The sequence below is a fragment of the Rhipicephalus microplus genome, chromosome 4 (assembly GCF_043290135.1).
Source record: "Rhipicephalus microplus isolate Deutch F79 chromosome 4, USDA_Rmic, whole genome shotgun sequence".
Taxonomy (NCBI): Eukaryota; Metazoa; Arthropoda; class Arachnida; order Ixodida; family Ixodidae; genus Rhipicephalus; species Rhipicephalus microplus.
In genome coordinates, this window is record NC_134703.1 from 99,282,245 (window position 1) to 99,304,452 (window position 22,208).

Consider the following 22,208-nt stretch of genomic DNA (forward strand, 5'->3'; position numbering starts at 1 on the left):
CGCAAGCAAGAGTAACAAGAACTAACGTTAATGAAGACAACATCATGAGGAACATCATTCCTGAATGTCGTTGTGACGCAAGGGACACAAAGCTACTGAAAGCTTTTGCACTTTGGTCGCCATGTGGGCTACAAGCTTGATGGAGCGAAAAATGATGCTAGTCAAAGTGTAAGGAGAGAGAAAACAAAACTACCCAGGCAAGAGATGGTTACATGGTATTATTCGGGTCATATGGCAACAACTACGAAAAGTAAGGTCAATACAAGTACAAAGATGCAGAGAATGCGACAACCAGATAGCTTAGAGGCACCCTGCAACACTTTAAGCATGCTCAGACAAGGTTGCCGACTGGTAGTCGAGGCTCCCGAAAGCACGCGAGCTAGATGTTATAGCGCAACACGAGGCATGGAGTTCACAAAAAATTCTAAACTTAAGCTGAAAATCGCGTCCTCTTTTCTTAACAAAAGATGCTACATGCTAAAAATGACTGTGCCATTGACTCAAGTTCCACACCACTGGTTGATTTGAGCATAATGCACTCAAGAGTTACTGCGGCCATCGGGGGAGACCGTCACATGTCTTTGGGCGTGTTTGACCCCACTGAAAGCAAGCGCATTCGAAGAAAAAAAAATGAATTACCGTATTTACTCGCATAATAGGCGCACTTTTTTTTCAGAAAATCCGGCTCGAAGTTAGGGGTGCGCCAATTACGCGGGTTAAAATTTTCGAAAATTTTTTCAACTCGGTTCTCGCGCTTTAAATCTGCACACTTGTCAAGTAAAAGGCGACTTTATTGTTTACCAATCAATTCAGCATAAAACAAACATACCTACGTACCTTTTAATGAACAAGCGAGAGCCGTCAACTGCACACACACACGTAAAATTTATTTACACAAAAGTCGTAGCTGTTCCTCCTTTTCCCTATTCGGAGTCCGAGTCGGAGATCACACATTCATCCTCGCCGAGCGGGGATTCGTTTTCGGTGTCCGAATCATCCGCACCCCACAACATGTCATCCTCACTCGCATCCAGTGCGTTCGAGATACCTGTCTTCTTGAAGCTTTTCCTGACGACTTCGTCGGAGATCGCCTGCCACGCTTCCATGATCCAAGCGCACAGCATTTGCACAGGCGGCCTCTTAATCTTACCACCTGTAGTCAGCTGATGTTGTCCTCCAGCCATCCAGGTGGTGTACAGCCTTCGAACATTGTCCTTGAAAGGTTTATTCAAGGACACGTCCAAAGGCTGCAGTATCGATGTGAGGCCGCCCGGAATCACTGCCAGATCTGTGCGCAGCTCCTTTAGCTCATCTCGTACGCGGTCTACTAGGTGCCCACCAAAACTGTCCAGGACAAGCATGGACGGCAACAACAGACCACCCGGCCGCCGACCCCAGACTGTTTTCACCCAATCCACCATGAGTTCCGCGCTCATCCAGCCTTTTTCCTGGACTCTGACAAAGATGCCTTGAGGGAATTTTGCCTTTGGGAGTGTCTTACGTTTAAAAATAACGTAAGGCGGTAGTTTACGCCCATCCGCTGTCACCGCCAGCATTACGGTGCATCGTTGTTTATCAGCGCCAGACGTTCTGACGATGACGCTCCGAGCACCTTTCTCCTCCACTGTCGTGTTCCACGGCATATCAAAGCAAAGGGGGGTCTGATCAGCGTTGCCGATCTGGGACAAAATGAAGTCTTTCTGCTGTCGGAGCTTCATAACAAAACTGTGGAAGTCCACCACTTTGTCCTCATATGCTGCGGGCAAGCGCTGGCACAAGGTGGTCCGCCTTTGCAGTGCGAGGCCATCGCGCCGCATGAAACGAGTTGTCCATCCGGAGCTGGCTTTGAACTCTTTTGCTTCGATGCCCTGCGCTCGGGCTATTCTGCGCGCCTCAGTCTGCACAATATCCAACGACACAGCACAGCCGTCTTGTCGTAGCTCCCGTATATGCCGGACCAGTTGCTCTTCGCATTCGGATACCTGCCGGTCTTGGCACCGCGGAAAGCCCGTCGTGTCTTCTTCGTCGCCTTAAGTTTTTCTTCTTGGTCCCTCCAGTACCGAATACTGGTTTCTCCAACGCCGAAATGCCTGCTTGCAGCCCGGTTGCCGTGCTCCAGCGCGTACTGCACTGCCTTCAGTTTAAACCCAGCCGTGTAGCTCGCGTACTTCCCCATGGTGGAACCAAAGTTCAATACACGACCACAACATACGCACACCGCTTGCAAAATGGCGTTTCTCTCTTTTTCTCTGATGGTGGTGATGGCGATCGAGCCCCCAGCGTTGTACACGTGACCTCCAAAAAGCGCGGCGAATTGGGGGGTATCAGTAATTGATGGAACAGCCGGTTTTTTTTTTCGCTCATGGACGCTTTTTTTCTTTTTCAAGTTTTATTTCGACAAACACATTGGTTAGGTCGTTGCACTTCGAATTTTTTTTTTATTTGCTCGTCGATTTGCCTTCTTTTTTTCTTCAGGGTACGGGGACCGCGTTCCAACTGTGCCGCTGGGGGGTAGAATCGTTTCTGATCACGGCCAAGTTCGGGGTGCGCCTATTATGCGCGGAATTAAAAAAAATCGAATTTTCCGCGACCAAACTAGCGGTCCGCCTATTATGCGAGTGCGCCGATTATGCGAGTAAATACGGTCTTCACGGTCACAAGGTGCAAGTGACGTACCTTTTCCCCTCATGCCATCCCTCCCAGTTTAGCTACCAGCGCTTTCGTCAGGACGAGAAAAGAGAAAAAGCAATTGCAACTCGTGACAAATCTTCGTAATTCTGCTCATACTGGACGGATTTTTGCAGCAGTTCAGTATGAGCAGTATGAACTTTTTGCAGCAGTTCATTCGCCAAGCAAAGAGCCCTTTTAGCGAATTCACTCCTTGGCTACTGGAAAAGTTTGCAGGGCATGCTTAAAAATAAGCTAGTGCAAACAGTAAAATTTATTCTTTGGTTCAAAGCAAATAGTAATTTAGTCAAATAATTACAAATTGAATTCCAACAGTATATATCACATAAACAAATGCGTACATTAGTCATGACCCAATTAACTTACACAATATACTTTTAAAATTGAAACAAGGCCTGTGCAAATGCCATTCTTTTTTGTCCACACAAGTGGAACCAACATTGAATAGTTGTAAGATTGGAATTACGATAAAATGGAAATGATAAGCTGCAAAATATGTTACTCCTCAAAATTTACTATATTTAGAGCATATAAGCCAGGGTAACAATCTTTGTACCTAAAAAATTATTAATCAATGCGAGGGTGATTATGTTCAATTAACATTCAAGAGGGCTTCATGGCAGTGTGAATGTTCCCTGAATAAGTGTACTCTCAGTTCGGAACAAAGCAAACTTGAATACTGTAATATTAATTTAAATATTCAAAATGTTCGAATATTCGCACACGCTTACTTAAAAGTAATTAAAAAGCCTTTACACCACCTCCAATATTTTTTCAAACAAACACGCGCATCATGTTCAGAGTGCTGTCACAATCAACGATGCCACACAAAGCAGCATTACAAGCCGCAGGCACGTCACATATTCCAAGAAAGAATCTTTTTGCTCTCGAGGCCTTTCCAGCCACCCCAGTAACGTGTCCGATGTCAGCATGTCGAACCTGTGATGCTGTCGGGAAGCGACACTGCGATTGGTCGAACAAGAACCAACAACTTCCTGTTAGTCTGCAAGCAGCTGTTCGTGCTGAAGCATGGTATGTGACCAAATGGGTGGGCGATTCTTCGGAGGCTGTGCACGCAACCCAGGGTTCATACTGGCATGACTCTTAGGAGCATGCGCCAGCATGGGAACAACAGGAGTTGGCCAAGAAGCATAGAGTTTACAGAGTCACGCAACTGAAAGACGCTTTTGTTTCAAAGTGCGAGTAGGCTACGTCGTATGTCATGCAAGATTGAGAGTGCCCCACGCAGAGGAGAGAAAGCAGCTTTGAGAGAGGAGACCAGCTGTCGAATGGAGGGTAGTTAGGGAAAGAGGGGAAAGATCTAGAAAACGCGAAACTAGTTTATATCGACAAACCTATGTAATTCCGCAATTACAGTGCCGTTTTAAAATGTTATCACAGCTACGTGTTTGTTGTAGAATCACACAGAACTACCACACCATGACTAAGTTTCGACCTCAGGGTGATTTAGGCATCGTTTAAAACTGGGACTTTATGCAAGAAAAAGAGAAAACATATTATTAAGAAACAACTCTCGTTCTATAATAATGAAAGAATAATGAATCATTTGCAACATTTATGAAAGGTTGTGAGGACCAAAAATGTTTTGGTATAGGACGCAGGACCAATTACATTAAAAAGTACCTATATTGGTATAGTAGATGGCCAAAATATATATATGTACAAGATAGAGAGTTACAATATTCATCATGTTACACATTAACTGCAAAACACCGCAGGTGCCGTAGACTTCCCACTTCCAATAACGCAAGATTTGTAGGTAAGGCTCTCGTACTTCCTTGCCAGTATGTTTGGCGTGAACTACCGCCCAGCAGCTATATGCTGATGCAGACTCTTTCCAAACATTAGGGTTTGCACACACCATTTCAGCAGCAGTTCAGCTCAATTTCAGCCCATGCAGCAGCAATCTCGAAGACTAGTGCCAGATTGCATGCTCTTAGGCACTGCCAAGACAAGTGAATAACAATAAAAACAAGAAATTGGAAGACACGTATATGCAGGAATAAGATGCACATTTAAAGCTGTTAAAAAGAAGTGAGAAACAGTGAAAAGAACAATTTAGTTTAAACATGTATGCAGTAGAAAGAGTGCCTTGTTAATTAAGGTAATAATGCACAAGCAGCGATTAAAGCTTCCTTGCAGCAAGCTCTGTGACTAATGCCAATACACTAGTTAGCAAACCAGCATGCTGTATATGCTTACCTCCAGGCCAGTGTTGCACAATAGAAAGCATCCAGTGCCATATCTGCACAGAAATAATACGAAACTATAGCATATGTAAGTTACCTGACATCACGAACGCACGTGTCAAGACTTCTTTGCAAGAAACGGCGGGAAGGGGGGAGCAGTCCAGTTGCAGCACATAAGACACTGAGTTCATAATAGGCTTGTGCGGATAGAAAATTTTAGGTTCGAAGCAAGTTTGGGGTGAATATCGATTTAATTTGAATAATTTCAAATCAAATTTGAATAGCCTATATCACATGTTATAAAGAAAAATGGGCATATTTGGCATTACCAAACTGACCTGTTCCAATTATTATTATTTTGATTGAAACAAGGCAAGTGCCGATGTTTTTGTTGTTGTTCAAAGGAAGTGGAAGCATTTTTGAATAGTGGCATGATTTGACTTTTGGTCAAGTGCAAGTGATAACCTATAAAATATCTTACATATTAATATTGACTATACACCAGAACACAGCAAGATGTGCACGTGCCACCATATTTAGACTGCGTGCCGTGCCATCCTTTAAGACAAAGCAACACCCTAGACTGCCGCGCGAGCGTAAGCTATGGAAATCCGGTGCAAAACTTCTGAAACTGAGTACAGCAGTGAGCATGTTTCACACATTTTCTCTCACGAAAATTCGCGCTGTTTTCTTGCGAAACATCAAAACGACCTTCCTCGGTAGTCCAGAATGTCTGCATCAAATGAAGTGCAAATTGCAGAAGCAACTTCATCCGGGACATATGCCGTTACGTTTGTACAAACGTGTGTGGTGTGTACAAGCATGCACGAGTCTTAACAATATTTCCTGTTACCATTGGCATGTGGCCTGAGAAAGAGTGCAATGATTTGGTGCCACATACTGCAGGTTGTGCAAGAAGTTTTGTGAGAACTACGCATTTCAACACGAATCGCTCGACAATTGGCGTATGCCTTGCAGCAATGGCACAAGGTTAAGCTCGGAAAGAGTATTCAGAAGGGGGTCGTAATATAACTGCGTGTAATGCACAGTACAGCGGTGAAATGAAATAGCTGGGTTCAGGCTTGAATACACGCAGCAAGTGTACCGATTCGTGCACTTTTACTGGGGCTCGTAGGAGTAACCATTTGTGATGAAACTTGGCATTTTTTTGTTACATGTGAAAATCTGTGACAGCTCAAAGAAATGTGCAGGCACGATTCTCATGTCATTTTGTAATCTTCAAAGACCTAAGTAATGTCTTCCTCTTGCACAGTTTTTCTTTTTTTTTTTTGCATCCGAAAACGGCACAGTGGTGCCCAGACGACTTCTTATAAGTGGGAGCTGCCTGAATAAGCACTTTATCACATTTGATGTCCCAGAGCTACCACCTGTATTGTTATGTGTTGTTAACTTGGCACAATTGATACCCTTCACGGCAGCGAAACCACTTTCAGAAGGAGGGTTACATGCAGACTAAAACACATCTACTCGTCCATTTGAAGTACCTAAAAATTTCAATTATTATAAATTTGAATCGTAGCAATTTCGAATATATTAGTATTCGAAGTGCTCAAATATCTGCACAGGCTTAGTTCCGAACATAATTACTGGCGGGAACTCTCGCATTGTGAGCAGTCAAACAGGAATGATGGCTGGTAAATTAATTTCAATGACAGGAAGCTTCAAATCAGTGCAGGAAGCCCCGGTACAGTGCAGGAAGCTCCAAATCTCTTCGAACCTCTGTTAACGACCTGTCTCTACCATCCACAGGCAATTTCTTAATACGAGAATTTTCATTTCTCTCTTTAAATTCCCTTTAAGTACGTAATTGAAATCTTTGATATTTATGAACATGCCAATTAATAACAAAAGTACACTGACCGAGTTACATCGATAGACAATGCATAGGCATACTGCATGTACAGCAAGATAGATCACAGGTCTTTTTCATGCTTTTGAATGAACACAATAAGATTCTGAAGTGCCCGTGACCTTTACTCATTTTGCTACCTACAGATCACTCATCTGCTCACCACAAGCACTACATCTGCGATCTCAAGTGTGTTACAGAGATCAGGAGCAATAGAAGTTAAGATTCCATCCCTTGCCTAAGCTTTCTATAAGCCTTCAACACAGACAACTACTGAACCCGTGCGACGCTGTTAATACTGCAACAGAGCGACGAAATTGTTCAGCAGAAATAATAGGAACAATACAGAATCAGTCTAAATTCTCGACACTATTCTCAATTCTGGCTTTAAAACAGCAAAATAGGCATTACAAACTTGTGCAGTACCAACTGCAGTCATCATCAGCCTTACTATGCCCTCTGCAGGGCAAGGTCCTCATCAAAGTTCGGCCTATCAATCCTGTCCAGTGCTTTCTGCAGTCATGCAATACCTGCAAACTTCTTAGTATCATCTGCCCAGCTAACTTTCTGTCTGCCCCTTGTGCATTTGCCTCCTCTTGGAATACAGTATGTCACTCTTAATGACCAGCAGTTACGGGACTTGTAGCCTGCGTGCTACAAGTCCCGTCACACCCATTTCTTCTTCTAGATTTCGGCTAAGATGTCCTAAACACTCGATCATTCTCTGATCCACTCTGCTTTCTTGTCGCTTAAAGTTGCACCTATCAATTTCCTATCCTTTGCTTGCCGAGCTATTCTCCATTTAAATTGAGCCCTCTCTGTAAGCTCCCAGGTTTCTGCTACGTAGGTGTGCGCCTGTAAGATAGAGGTGTTACATACCTTCCTCTTGAAGAATAGTGGTAAACTACCATTAATGAATCAAGAATGCTTGTCCAATATGATCCACCTAATTCTCATTTTTCTAGTTAATTCAGTCTCATGGTTCATCTCCGCACTCACTACCTGTCCTATGTAGATGCATTCCTTAACAACTTTCACTGCCCCGCTACCTATTGCAAAGTGCAGTTCTCTTCAGAGACTGCTGCATATTAGTTTTCCGCATATTGATTTTTCAGACCTGCTCTTCTGTTTTCCATTTCTATTTCAGTAATCATGTGTTGTAATTCACTGCCAGAGTTACTCATCAATGCAATGTCATAAGCGAAACACAGGTTACTAAAGCACTCTCCATTAACTCATATTCATAACTATCCCTAAACTAGGGCACTGAAAACCTCCTATAAACAAGCATTGAATAGCTCTGGAGAGATCGTGTCTCCTCCTTTGTACCAATCATTACTTGAAATTTTGTCACGTTCTTTACGGAGGACTATGGTCGATTTGGATGCACTGTATATTTTTTCCAGTATGTTCGTACTATAGACTTCTATGCCCGGATTCAGCAGTGCCTGTATCACTGCCGATATCTCAACCGAATCAAATGCCCACTCGTGCAGCGACTTGGCCTTATCATAGATGATTGTTTGAAATGAGAGCACACTACGTAGAAGCGGACAGGATAGACAGGGACAAGCTCTTACTACCAACTGAATGTTTGTTCGGAAAGCTGTGAAATATATACTGACACACGAAACAATTTCGTAGGCCCATACGATAAGACCAAATCGCAAACCACGTCTACGTAGTGAGCTCTCATTTCAAACAATCACATATCACTAACTCGCCCAATCAACCATATTGGCAGCTTATTATAGAAGCAAGTGTTTGGATATATCGGATTTAACGTCCCAAAACCACTATATGATTATGAGAGACGCCGTAGTGGAGGGCTCCGGAAATTTAGACCACCTGGGGTTCTTTAACGTGCACCCAAATCTGAGCACACGGGCCTACAACATTTCCGCCTCCATCGGAAATGCAGCCGCCGCAGCCGGGATTCGAACCCGCGCCCTGCGGGTCAGCAGCCGAGTACCTTAGCCACTAGACCACCACGGCGGGGCAAGCAAGTGTTTGCATTAAAGGGGCATAATTTAACATAGTCTGATAGACAGAAACCAAGAAATGAGTGCGGTTCTCTAATGGTTGTTTGAAGTACATACTTGAGGTACATAGCTAATCGGGGTTTGAAGTACATATAACAGAATGCACATCCTTTTCTGGCCAACTCTGCATAAGCATCACTGACATGTCCAAATAGGCTTACTGATAGAGCTTCCTTGAATTATGTTATGTGTAGACTGAACTCCTAAACCTGAGGAATTCTCGGACGTTTAAGACATTTAATGCATGCAGCTTTTGGCATACCATCATTGTTACCCCTACACCGTACTATTTCGATTCTGCCAACAAAGAGATAGCACACCCTGTCTTAAGCTGCCAATACACGTATTTATATAAAATTAACACTTACGTGCATTTTGCCTCACCGATGTCAAAACAGAGTTGACCCACAAGCGCTGCACTTTGGTCTCCGAGGCACTGTGAGAAAAGATGAAACGAAGAATAAATACCGAAAAGCAGTGCTAACAGCGCATATATTTTGCGCTGTCAACAACACAACAGATGTGAATCTTTTGTACTGATTAAAGTCTCCTACATGTGTACACGCACATGCGAGTACAGCCGTGGCTGTGTCTCTGATAAGCGCTCGAGCAGCCAGTTTTCACTTTGCAGCGTAACAGCTTGAAGCAGCTTTGGGCTCTGATGTGGTGTGTCTGGAGCATGCTCGACCTAGTAGTCAGGCCGACCACGTCAGAGTCCAACACTGCCTCAAGGTGTCGCCCTGCAGAGCAAAAACCGGCTGGTCGCACGCTCTGCACAGACGCGGCCGTGGCTGTACATGCAGGCGTTCAACGAGATCAGCATTTGCCACAATTATCACTTACCCCTGAAATGGGAACCCCAAGAAGTGGACCTTCACACATTCTTCCATAAATTTCTGAAGAGCTACAAATCTTCGGAAGTATCGACATCGGCACCCCGAAGAACCTGCAAGAAGTACACATAAGCCACATAACTCCGCAAGAGCACATTGCAAAAATAAGCCAACGTAGACTTGATGGCAGGAAATTATGCGAAAACTAGTATATTAAATGTCCCTATAACAAAGTTGCATCTTGCACGAAAATAAGTTCGCTATAACCAGAAATTCGTTATGAATGTATAATCTTAACACTGTATCTATTGCAAGACTGTTCTTCACTTACTTTGTTATAACCGATATTTCATTACATCTGGGGTTTGTTATATCAAGGTAATAGCTAAACAGCCTGAGTGAATAAGCGCGTGTGCTCCAGTGGTCGGGACTTGCTTGTGAACACTATAGGTGAAGTGAGCAAGTGTTCAAAGCATTTTCAAGTAAACTTTTCAAGCAAACATCATATGGCAGCTTACAGACAAACTAGCAACAAGTATGACACAGACGCAATGACTATAAAAGAAAGGAAAGAAAAACAAAAACCGGATGATTTAAGGTGCACTCACTTGCACAGGAAGTTATCCCACTTCAATGTTTCAATGTCCATGAGCATTGTTCGACTTGCGTTTGTGACGTCAGTGATATGAACACCCCCGTTGGTCCCTCCTGTGAAGTTCTAACATGGAAGAAGAGACAAGATGCACAAACCCAGAAAAAACTGTTACTAAAACTACAAAGTGTCTCTCTTGCCAGACAGTTTTTCCACAACAAGTACCGTAATTACTCGAATCTAACGCGAACCTTTTTTCCGGTTAAGCGAGTTCATAAATCGCATGCGCGTTACAATCGAGTACGAACAAAAAAATTACGGTCATTCTATTGCCATTGGCATTTCCAAAATGGCCGCCCCCTACGTGCGTCGGCATGGCGCCTCGGCCATTTCTGCCCATGTGTTTCTCATGTGCGGCACTTTGTAGTTCGTCACCTTGTAGTGCATTAGCATCGACGGCATGGAAGGGCAGGCTCCGAAAACTCGAGTGCACCACGACGCCGCTTTTAAAAGAAAAGTCATTGCGTGTGCAGGAACGGACGGAAATCGGGCCGCATCGCGGTCGTTCGGAGTTCCCGAACTGCGAGTGCGTGCGGAACTGGCGGAAACAAAAGCAGAAGATTGTCGACAGCAGAGCTTCACGCAAATGCTTCAGTGGACCACAGCAGGGTTGGTTTCCGCAAATTGAAGAGCTGCTCGGCGAGTATGTGCTTGAGCAGCGAGCGGCACAGCGGCCCGTGACGACAGAACTGCTCCAAGTGCGGGCTATGCAATTAGCCTTAGAAAAAGGTCTAATGCGGAGCCAGTTTAAAGCGAGCAGGTGCTGGCTAACTAACTTTATGAAGAGGAAAGGCTTTTCCCTCCGAAGGGGAACATGCATATGCGAAAAGTTTGGCGGAGGAGTACGATGAAAAGCTTCACAGTTTTCATAAATTCGTCCTAAACTTGCGGTGCAATTACGGCTACCTCCTTGGGCAAATCGGGAATGCCGATCAGACGCCTCTTTAATTCAACATGCCTGGCACCACAACCATCGAGAAGAAGGGGGCGAAGCAAGTTCGCGTGCTGACATCGGTCCACGGTACAACTACAGTGACGGCAATGCTCTGTTACACGTCAGATGGACACAAGCTTCGCCCGTACATCATATTTAAATGGAAGATGTTCCCGAAAGGAGTCGTTTTTTCTAGTGGTGTGATCGTGCGGGCCAGCGAGAAAAATAAGTGCGCGGTGCAATCGATGTCTTACGTCTTTTTTTTTTCGTGGTGGAAATCTGGTGCGCGTTACAATCAAGGGCGCGGTAGAATCGAGTAAATACGGTAATTCCCAGTCACTGCTAGAGACTTTCATTAAGTAATTTAAGAACCCTTAACAATAGGCTGCAGAATTCATGCACACATATACGCACATGCATAAGTACATTGCTAAATGGAAGCTCTCTCTACCACAAAGCCCTAAGGGTAAGAAGTAATGGCCAAAATGAAGACAATTTTGTTCATATTTTTCACACATAAGCGAAGAAAAACTTAAGAATGGCTGGACATGCGTAAAACAAGTGTCTTCCTACCACTTCTGACAGAGTTGACATGACCAGTATACAAGATATGCTCATGCACCCCGCCCACAATAAAACATATTTTTTTATGAAGAAGTGGTATAAAAATATATCTGTTTTGTCATTACTATAATTAGACAGACTGCATCAACTGCAGGGCATACACGGTGTTAATGTTTCTCCAATTAAATTCTGTTATGCACTTCCTGCGACCACTCTGTCCCGCAGACTTCCTAGTCCCTTTTATAATTGGGGAAAGAGAAACCACTTACATATATAAGCCACGAGTCTACAGTGCCAAACATGCAACGCCCTTGATCCATTGCCTCTTTTATTTCAGGAACATTGTCCATGAGCCACTTTAGCTTGACTGCACTGAAGTAGGTGCTCAAAGGAAGCCCACATTTCCTCTAGAAATAAAAAAAGCATATTTCGGCAAGTATATAACACGACCCAGCATCGCAACCACACAAACTCAAAGAAACACACAAAAAAGTTCGTGTGCTACTAATGATATTGCATGCAGTTGAAGGTGACGCAAACCCAAAGGTGACAATGATTCCCTCCCATCAAAGACTGCAGACAACACTAAGTGTGGAAAATTGAAGCTTTACGCAACACAATCCGTTGAAGGAGTTTCTAAGATGCAGATTATACAGCTGGTCGTAACATTTTGCAGTGGAAAAAATATCTGCTTCATAGCCTGGGTATTATGCTTCCCTTCAAATCTCTGTTAGAAATGTTTTGTCAGTAATCCCTGCGTTCAAGCGACACGTTTTGCCCTCTCCTTCAGTAATGGCGCAGAAGGCCAACTCCATCTAGAAATAGACACAGGTAGGTTAAAACCATTATACGCCAGCCTTCCGTAAACAACAAGAAAATGCTTCCGCTAGTGTCAATGTGATAACCTTTCACGTAAGCTTGGAATGCCACTGTACACTACATGCACCATCTCCAAGATGTTATGAAGGACAGACATTGACTTTCGAGGCGCAGGATACCTAGCACAACTCGCGCGAGTACAACGTGCGAGCTCACACGTGTTTCCGATATAAAGCTTAATCAAGAGATAAATGCACTAAGACCTGCGTATTAGGAACTGGCTTTTAATGCAGGTGTTGTAACTGGCAAGTTTTGCCACGTAATGTGTATCATCTTTGTAGTCTACAATTTTCAAAATTAAAGAGGGCCCACAACACTTTATTAAGTAGCCATAATATGGCTTCACTAAAAGAGCTTATTGTCTCGCGGATGTACCGCTGCAAAAAAATTATAGAATACTTTCAGCACGAGTGGAGTTACAAAGATTTCTCACCACACACTGCAATCGCATTTTTTCTTCTCTCTTCCAGATGAAAGCGCTGGACGCTAAGCAGGGAGAGATGGCACAGGGGAAGAAAATGCAACATGCGCACCTTCTGATGTTGAGCACTTCCCCATTTTTGCTTTTTCTTAATATGTGCGACTTTTCAGTGCAACCACACGCACCCACATGAACAAGTTGTGGCCTTCTGCGGCAGCCCTAATAACAATCGAGCACGCCATGCTCAAATCAGCCTATGGGTGATACAAGACCTCGAACACAGCGACTTTTGAGCCTGTAGTGCAATTTGTCGAGAGAAAAGATAGAGAGTTCCAGCCGACTGAAAAGTTATAGTAGGTTACAAGACACGTGCTGCGCTATAATATTTGGCTCGTGTGTATATTCTTGAGAGCCTTGACTATTGATTTGCAGCGTTTTCTGTCCACCATCGAAAAGTGTTGGAGGGCCCCTATAAGATCAGTTGTAATCAGCTCATACCCAAATCGCTACAGCAGTGCTGGGAACATTAATGGCTTTAGAAACACAATTCTTCAAAGAGGACAGACTGACACAGTGAGAATAGAAGAATTTGGAGTAGTTGCTACCGAATCTTCCCAATTCCGTGGCTGCACATACTGAAAGTGCCGCGTACAATGTAATCGGCATTTCCCGTTTTGCTCAGTTGAAGCAGGTAGCAATGCTGGTTAAGGGGAGATGCGGGTCGAAAAACGCGAGTTTTTTTCAAAATTACCGATTTTTAACTTTTGCCTGTTTTGATAAGATTAGTACCTTTACTGTTATGAAAAAAAAAAAAATACAAGTCGAGACTCAACTGGAAATGCTTTAAAATTGCATCTAAAGAGCACAAGGTGCCTGTTAAAAGGTCCAAAGTGTGCAGTCTTCGAGCACTAGCTGCCTATAATGCGCCGCCGCTCGCCATTGTTGATCGCATTAGCCGAATCGTTGAGCCTCACTCTTCAAGCAACAACAGTTTCCCTCCCTGGTGCGGCGCAAGAAATAATAAAAAGAAGCACGCTTCTGCGTGTTTTTTTCGAGCGCCGCTACTGGCTTATCACGTGGTATGGATCGGGGACTGCCATTGGCCGCTGCGCACTATGTGCTGTAAAGCCTATTTGTGGGGTACATGTCTTGTCCAGCAGCGCAGCTGAACAATGCTTTTCTCGTGTAATTATCTCCGTTATGAAGGGAAAAAAGCATTGCTCGCAAGTGAAAGCCGTTGTGCTTGCGACCAATGCATCAAAATCAAACCATCTTGCGATCAATGCCAAACTTGCGGTCAATGCATCAAAATCAAAAGCAATGCACCAAAAGTCATTCACACCCGTCAGCCGGAAAGTTCGTGATGTGGCAATGAATGATGTCAGCACCAATCTTGCGAGGTTGAAAAAGCTCGCAGTAAAATAATTTAGCAGGGACGACATTGCTATTATGTACAACGGTATGTGGCACAAACATGGCCGCAAAATGGCATGATACTGGACTTAGTTTGGGTTCCGCAGTCCTGTCACACTTCTTCCTAGCTTGCAGTTGGCACAAGGCTCTGCTAGATGGAGCGGAAGTTTGGCAAGCGTTTCATGGCCCTGTCTGTCAGCGAAATGTCTGTGAGGAGTCGGCTCGAAAAAGCCGAGGGGGACAAACTCGTGGGGCTGGCATATTTTAGTCGCAGTGGCCGCTACAAGAAGGATTGTTCTTTTTGGTGTGTAAATTGCATCACATTTGATGATATCTTTCATAAATAAAAACTCAATTTTAACTCAAAATCTCGTTTTTCTCAAAACGCAACTTTTGCCATTTTTTTCAATGTGCCCCTTTTTTCGAGCACTTATAGTGCTCGGATCTGCATGAAATTTTGCCCAAATTTTTTCTAAAGTATGGCGAATGCAATTATCTAGTTTACATTTCTATATTTCATTGTATAATAAAAAAAATTCTATGTAAACCTTTACTAGGGCAGGTGAAATATGGACTTTTTACGTCTATTATTTTTCACCTCTATTACATATTTTGTATGTGCCTCCTAATTAGTTATTTGCATTCTACACTTTATTTCGAACATTATGAAATATGAATGATAAAAAATTACGGAAGTTCAGGCATGAAAAGAGGGGGGCAAGAGAATTAGGGTTTTCACGCTGTCATTTCGCAGAGCTAAAAGCAAGCAACTTGCAAGAAAACTAATCATATATTTGAAATCAGCATAAAAAGTTCCATAAACAGATTAAGTTTCATTGCTCTAGAGTGAATATTAAAAAAAAGTGTCTTCAAGTAGCATCTCTCCTTAAGACTGTATTAAAAATAACAGGCCATATCATTTACCTTGAGGTAGTTTTTATCGTGGCCTGGGGTTTTCGACAGCAGGCCTTCAACAGTTCCCACCGTCCTGTTATCCAACCACACTGTAGTCAGGAAGAGAAAAAAAAAAGGAATGAAATTTCATGATATATCAACGCTAATCTCATAGACAGCATCAAATATTAAAAAAAAGCCAAGCCTTCCCAAACATTAACTGCCAGAGCCAAAATTAAGACTGCTGCAATGTCACGAAAATACACACACGTCAGATACATTCTCGTGGCTCTAGAAACTCAACAACACAGAATTTTATATAGTAACATTATATATAAATTTACAAAAACACTTCTCTTCCCAAATAGGCAGCTTTATTATAGCAGATATAACTGGTCTGAAGCATCAGTACTTTTCGATGTGAAGCATCGTCCCAAGGATATTATGACTATTATTAGCTAATTCTTTTATATGGCTTTAGAGGAAATTATACAATTATGAGACTCTAGCATACATGGGCTTATAGTTTACACATTCTATTTTCATTTACCTGAAAACTAAAACATAAAAAATTGCATACTTTCGAAACTTTTCAAACTAATACTACTTTACTGCAGCAACCCTGCTTCCTACTGTCTTGTAACCACTCCACTTTGCTCATGCCCCGTAGTCTTTGAGGCAAAAATAAATCAAATGGGTATATATGATAATCAGGCATGTGCAACCATAATAAAACAGACTATGAAATTGCAACATTGCAACAATGATTAATTCGGTGACCAATTGATTGGGTGACATGGGTGTCTGGAACTGCTACGTTGTAGTAATGCATTTCATTGATTTCTTCATCAATCTTTCAAGCGACAAAGAAGAATTAGACAGTCCCATTGATAATGCTATCAATCTTCACCCTAACCATGAACAAGGCAAAAAGCGCCATCTATAGTCAAAGCATCAACAAAGGCATCGCCACAAGATCTACATGACAGCTGTCACATCTGTGCTTACCGATGGCATTGTACAGAGGCTTCCCGGTGTTCTTGTCCCAAACAATTGTCGTCTCCCTTTGGTTGGCAACACCAAGGGCTATAATAACACAGAAGTTATGCAAATGACCTCCGACTGAACACTGACACTTTTGTCCCACCCCTCTCCACACACAAAGGCTCTTGTTTAAAAGGCTGTAACAACACTTCATGACATAACCATCACATTTCAGGGAGGTGGCATTAAAGTTTTTACAAAAAGCATCAAAATAAAATTCCATCACTTTGTTTCAAAAACAAAGGGTGGTCCAAATGCCTTGCATAAATTTTATTATATCTGCAAAGTGTGCTAACGAAAGGGTTTTAATACAAATGCCTGAGCCTTAACTTCGCTCTCCATATTGCTCACATTAGAAAAACGGCAGCATTCGGCATTCGCGCATTACTCAAAGCTCGCTCATATTTTTCTCATAAAGCACTCCTTTCACTTTACTTCGCATTCATTCATTCGCATATCACTTATGGCATCGCATCATGGGGGAATACTTACCAGTGTCATCTTTCATCCGTACAACATCTACAAAATCGAGCTATTCGCGCTATTTTTAACTGCTCTCGCGACAGTAGCGCCGCTCCCCTTCTCCAATGCAATAAAATCTTAACTGTTAACTATCTATTCAGGTTTAATCTAATTATGTTTTTGCATAAACAAATAAGAAATCAACTTTCTACTAATTTAATTGATCCTAAAATGTTAGTTAATACTAACACAACCAGGTTCGCGGCTAATAATAACATTTTACTTCCTAAGGTTCGTACTAACTATGGTAAATCATCTTCTCTCTTCTGTACCATCACCATATGGAATAATTTGCCAACTTCGCTAAAATGCAAAGTTTCTTTATTTTCATTTAAAAACTCATTAAAAGAGTATCTGTTAAATAGTTGATCTATCATCTTGTTTGTGTTGTTTTGTGCTGTATTATTTGTTTTTTGATTCCATGCCTTTTTGTTTTCATTGTGCTTTATATATTTTTGCTTCTACGATTCTAACAGCTGCTTGTGTTTTTATTATTTGTAATGATCACCGAGGGTCCCGTTGCAGTCTTGTACTTTGGGACCCTCTTCTGTATATTTTACTCCCTGTAACATACTTTATGACATGATAATAAACTGATTGATTGATTGATTGAGCGTTCTCTATGAGCAGTGGTGTTGGTGGGTCACTGTCCAAAATCATTGAATGTCACTACATGAAGCAGTAAATACCACGGCATTCGGGCTGTATCCAATTTATGTGAAGCACCGAGCCATCGCAACAGATGCACTGCACTACTAATCTGAGGAATATATTTATGGAAAGATGCCCATTTTGAGCCAATGCTTGCTTCACATGTATACTGTAGCAAAAAGTAAAACACCACTGATAAGTACAACCACGACTAGGAGTGTTTCTGTCTCCATAATCTTCACCCTAAGTTGGCTATCTGCCACATCTTATCAATACGAAAATTGCACAAGGTATGAGCAAAAGGCAGGAGGTGTCGGTGGTTTAATCCTTTTGGAAAATACACCATACGTCGTACAAGAGATGTGTATGTGCATGTCAGAGAAGTTACGTGCCTCTACGCACACAGGTTACTGACGTTCAAAGAGCAGGATAATGCTGAAGTTTTGCATGAGTACTGAACCAATAAATGTCTTGAAAAGAAAAAATCATCACCTAGCTTAACAGTAGCATGCATCTACAAGTGATTCCCATGTGAGTATCTCAGGAAACTAACATGTTTTGCCACAAGTCAACAGCTACATACTTGACAACATAACTATAAGTTATCACAACTAGATTGAAAATTGCACAAACTGCTGCTACAATGACTTCATCTCAGATGAACTGAGAAAGGCTGATGAATTATTTGGAATACAAATGAAGTTATAGTAGAAGAATGTCGTGATACCAGCACACGAATCGGAACACCAAATGCATTCAATTTCTATTAAGGCATTATCTTACTCATGTGTAGTAACACGTTACAACAGCAGGTTACAAAAATTATTATGTAAATCATAATAATCAAGCAACTGCCACTGCAGGCATTTTAAGAAGAAGTGGCATTCAATAGAACGGGGAAAATGGCTTACCAACGATATCCCGATGGTCAATCTCGAGTGCCTTTAGTTTATCGACAGTTTTTTCTATACATTCATGGACAGACGCCACGATTTCATGCGGGTCTTCTTCCACCCATCTAAAATTGTGATTAAAGTGGGTTGATAAAAGAGTTTCAGCACAGGGTAACCACTCATTCGTGGGAGAAAGATGCGAGCTGGAAATTCTACACACCCATCGCTTGGAAAAACCTGTTGTATTTCCGTTTGATGGAAGGCAATCAATTCAGATGTCTTGCTCGCGAAAACCTAAATCACAGAAAACACAAGTCAGGACGGTTTCTCGGACAATGGCTTCTATGGATACACACATGTTTAATGAAGGCCTCGGGGCCTGTTTTTTCTCGCACACAAAAATTCCGAGAGCCATGAAGGGTTAAGCAAAATAAATATTTTCATAGAGCGGTCAGGTTTCCTCAAGATACTGCCAGGCAATACAAGAAAGACGGAGCCGTGTTTTTCTGAATTTATCCTCATAACGTCAGTGCCGGCAAGCAGACTAGTAGAGCCAACGACCTTGGAAGCTAGAGTATGCATCACAACAACGAGTAAATCAACGGGAGGAAGCAACAACAGCTGTGCAAGGATGCTACACGAGATGTTTCGGCTGCACACGTGAAGGTCGAGCAGCGGCTTCGGTGAGCACGTGCGCGAATTTCAGTAGTTCAGAACTTTCGAGGACAAGGCGAGACTTACCAGAAATCTAGTGCTGCTTGTTCCTTGATCGATGGCCCCAACAAGAGGTCCATGCTTACCGCGCACAATGTTTGTCTTCGATGCCATCGGCAGCACGCCAAATCGACCTTTTAAGTATGGTGGTCTGGTTCTCAATAGGAATTCAAAACGCATAGAAGACAATCAAGGCAGCACTCGGAACGCTGGGGCATTTCCAGCAGGGACGACACACCTACAACGGCCTAGAGAGAGCTTTCAGCATGTTTTTACATCTAAACTGCAACGGGTACAAGCCGCTCACCAGCGGCAGCTATCGCACGCCGCCAGCCGCATGGGCAGAAGGGTAATCCTATATATTATGATATAGTTGCGAAACAGGGAGGAGCACCGAACTGAACTGCCGCGTTATCACGCCGCTAGGGAAAAACTGAGCGTATCGCGAGCGATGTTTGCAGCACGACCTTCTGTATTTTACTGACCTGCCCAGCGAGCGAAGCGCCAGCACGCCCTTTCTGGCATTAGTACCTGCCGCTATGCGCCCTGTGGCGCTGCAACTTACCTTGAATTTTTTGTTTTGTTTTTTCTTTTGCCACCCCGTGGGGGAGGTGCGCGTACATTGAACACGCAAATTTTTGTAGTAGAGCTTAGACTTTTTTTTTTCCGTAGGGCAGGGCTCAAGTTTAGTAATTATTGAGTATAGGGACAATTGGTGTCAGAAAGACATGGTTAAAAAGACTGTAAAGTGTCAGGATGTGGAGTGGAGTGAAAGTGGACCCAAGTGTAGAAGCGGATGGAGAAGAGGCTGACGCGAAGTGTAGGCAATGTGAGGTCGAGGAAAAAAATGGAGAAAATGATGGTTTCCCAGAGTGAACTGCTGATGAGAATCGCCGAGCTCGAGACTACGTTGGCGACAGAGCAAGAGAAAACGAGGGCAATGGGAGAAAGGCTGAAGTACGCTGAGGAAGCACTAGCCAAGGTGAACAGAGGAGCGGCCTAAGAAGAGAACAGTAGGGAACCAGCAACCAGAACGGCGGAGAAGAAAGAGCAAGCAAGTTTTGAAAAAAACAGGTTCAGTCGGTTCAATTGTCGCAAGGCCCAGCTTCAGCGAAGTAGTGGTGGGGCTGGGAGGGGACAAAGCAGCCGGCGTCACAGGTGCAAGTAGCCCCCAGGTGCAGGACGCTCCAGCTGAAAAGTCACAGCATGTGATAATCGCCGGGGACTCGAATTTAAATCGATGCACAGAAGCCATCAAAGAGAGGGTAAGAGGTGACAAGAGGGTTGCAGTAGGGCGTTCCCAGGACGCAAGCTGGAAGCAGTCATGAGGCAAGCGAGCGCAAAACTCAACACTACAGCTGATAGACGAAACCTCGTGATAATTTCAGGCGGTTTAAACGATGTCTTAAATGAAGATACAGCAAGGCTAGCAACCACACTGGCGAAAGGCGTCGATGACATGCGCGCCACTTCTCTTCAGGTACAGGTAATGATATGCACGATACCGGAGGTACCGGTGCGTGATAGCAACCTGCAAATAGCGGTTGTCACTGCAAACCAAGAGATATGGCGGATGAGTCGAGAGAAAAGCTTTGAGGTGGTGTAAATAAACAGAGATGTGCATAGGTGGGGTGGTTTTCAACGAGACAGAATTCACTTCGATGGGCGGCTAGGTCAAAAGGCGGGTTGGCGACTTGCAGGACGCGTAGTAGCTTTTTTGGGGGGCAAGCAGGCCCTTCGGGGTGCAGGATAGCTAGTAACGAGGAAAACAACCAGGGAGACTCTTTGACAGGTGGTATGGACAGATACGATTCCAAAGTGGCACCAGTATCTAAGATAGGTAGAGTCCGGGGCAGAAATAGACGTAGCCACGAGCGCCGAGGCAATTCAGACATAGGGTATATTAACATGCAGGGTGGTAGGAACAGGCTGAAGTGGGAAGAGATAGAAGAACAGCTAAGGGAAGACAGGCCGATGGTATACGGTTTTGTAGACACACATCTCAGGGACATGGAACAACCTCCGAACAATCCGGACTACGCGTGGGAATATTGTAATAGAACAGAAGGCAGCAGATAGGGGGGTGGTATTGGGACATTCATTCATAAAAGTACAGACTGGCAAAGGGTCAAGCAGGAGTGCAAGGAACATTTATGGCTAAAAGGGAAAGTGGAAGGGCAAATGACACTCCTTGGTTTCGTGTACTTGTGGACGGGAGCAAAGCCCAGAGAGGAAAACCAGGCAATGGTAGAGTGTATATCAAAGGACATTGAGGAGTTAGGAGGAGAGTGCGAGATAATTATACTAGGAGATATGAATGCACACATAGAAGATATAGATGGGTATACCGACCCGACAGGCAAAATGATCATGGATATGTGTGAAAGGCTAGATCCACATGGAGCCACATGAAGGACACGATGCTTCTTGTCTCTGTGTCGTCGTTTTGTTCTCGCGCTATAACTATCGTCATGCCATACCAACTAGCCCAAGCTGCTACACTTCTAGGTCACTCCAGCAATTGTTTTTAAACCTCCTTGGCTTCAACCAAGTAGAGAAAATTTTAAAAGAAAATAAGAATACGATGCCCCGCAAGCTTTCTAACGTACTTAGATAATTTAGCATTACGTAATATGTATATGAAAAATATTTATTACGAGGTGATAGGTGTTGTGGAAACGTAAACATTCAGTTTCGGTTTCGGATGCATTCATCAGGAGTTCGAAAAATGGTGATAACTTTTGAGCGACTCAAGATAGCTCCATAGTTTTTTCCATTAAATAGCACTAAAATCCAAATAACAATTTACGTCAGAGTGAAAGCTCAATGTATGACAACATCTAAAACGACAATATTATCAACAACACTGCCCTAGTTACCGAGAAATTAAGATAAATGCACAAGAACAGAAGTGCCACAGTAGAACATTCTCAAGATAATCCCGATGACATCAGATGGACCACCTACAATTAATAACTAGTAAT

At 43.2% G+C, this 22,208-nt stretch overlaps 1 protein-coding gene across 6 annotated transcripts in view; it reads right to left on the reverse strand.

Moving 5' to 3' along the window:
- Positions 1-19,549, reverse strand: part of LOC119172219 (glycerol kinase 3) — a 63,691-nt gene extending 44,142 nt beyond the window's left edge. For 5 of the 6 annotated variants that reach the window (XM_037423249.2, XM_037423248.2, XM_075893331.1 and 2 more), the window contains exons 1-10: positions 19,252-19,549; positions 18,731-18,804; positions 18,529-18,635; positions 16,409-16,486; positions 15,431-15,510; positions 12,063-12,200; positions 10,252-10,361; positions 9,654-9,756; positions 9,179-9,246; positions 4,912-4,954 (exon numbers count right to left, since the gene is read on the reverse strand). In XM_037423249.2, coding sequence (XP_037279146.2) covers positions 4,912-4,954; positions 9,179-9,246; positions 9,654-9,756; positions 10,252-10,361; positions 12,063-12,200; positions 15,431-15,510; positions 16,409-16,486; positions 18,529-18,635; positions 18,731-18,804; positions 19,252-19,404 — 954 coding nt within the window. In that variant the 5' untranslated portion in view covers positions 19,405-19,549. The remainder of the gene's footprint in view (positions 1-4,911; positions 4,955-9,178; positions 9,247-9,653; positions 9,757-10,251; positions 10,362-12,062; positions 12,201-15,430; positions 15,511-16,408; positions 16,487-18,528; positions 18,636-18,730; positions 18,805-19,251) is intronic. The other variant, XM_075893329.1, reaches the window with a different exon arrangement.
- Between the last annotated feature and the right edge of the window lie 2,659 nt (positions 19,550-22,208).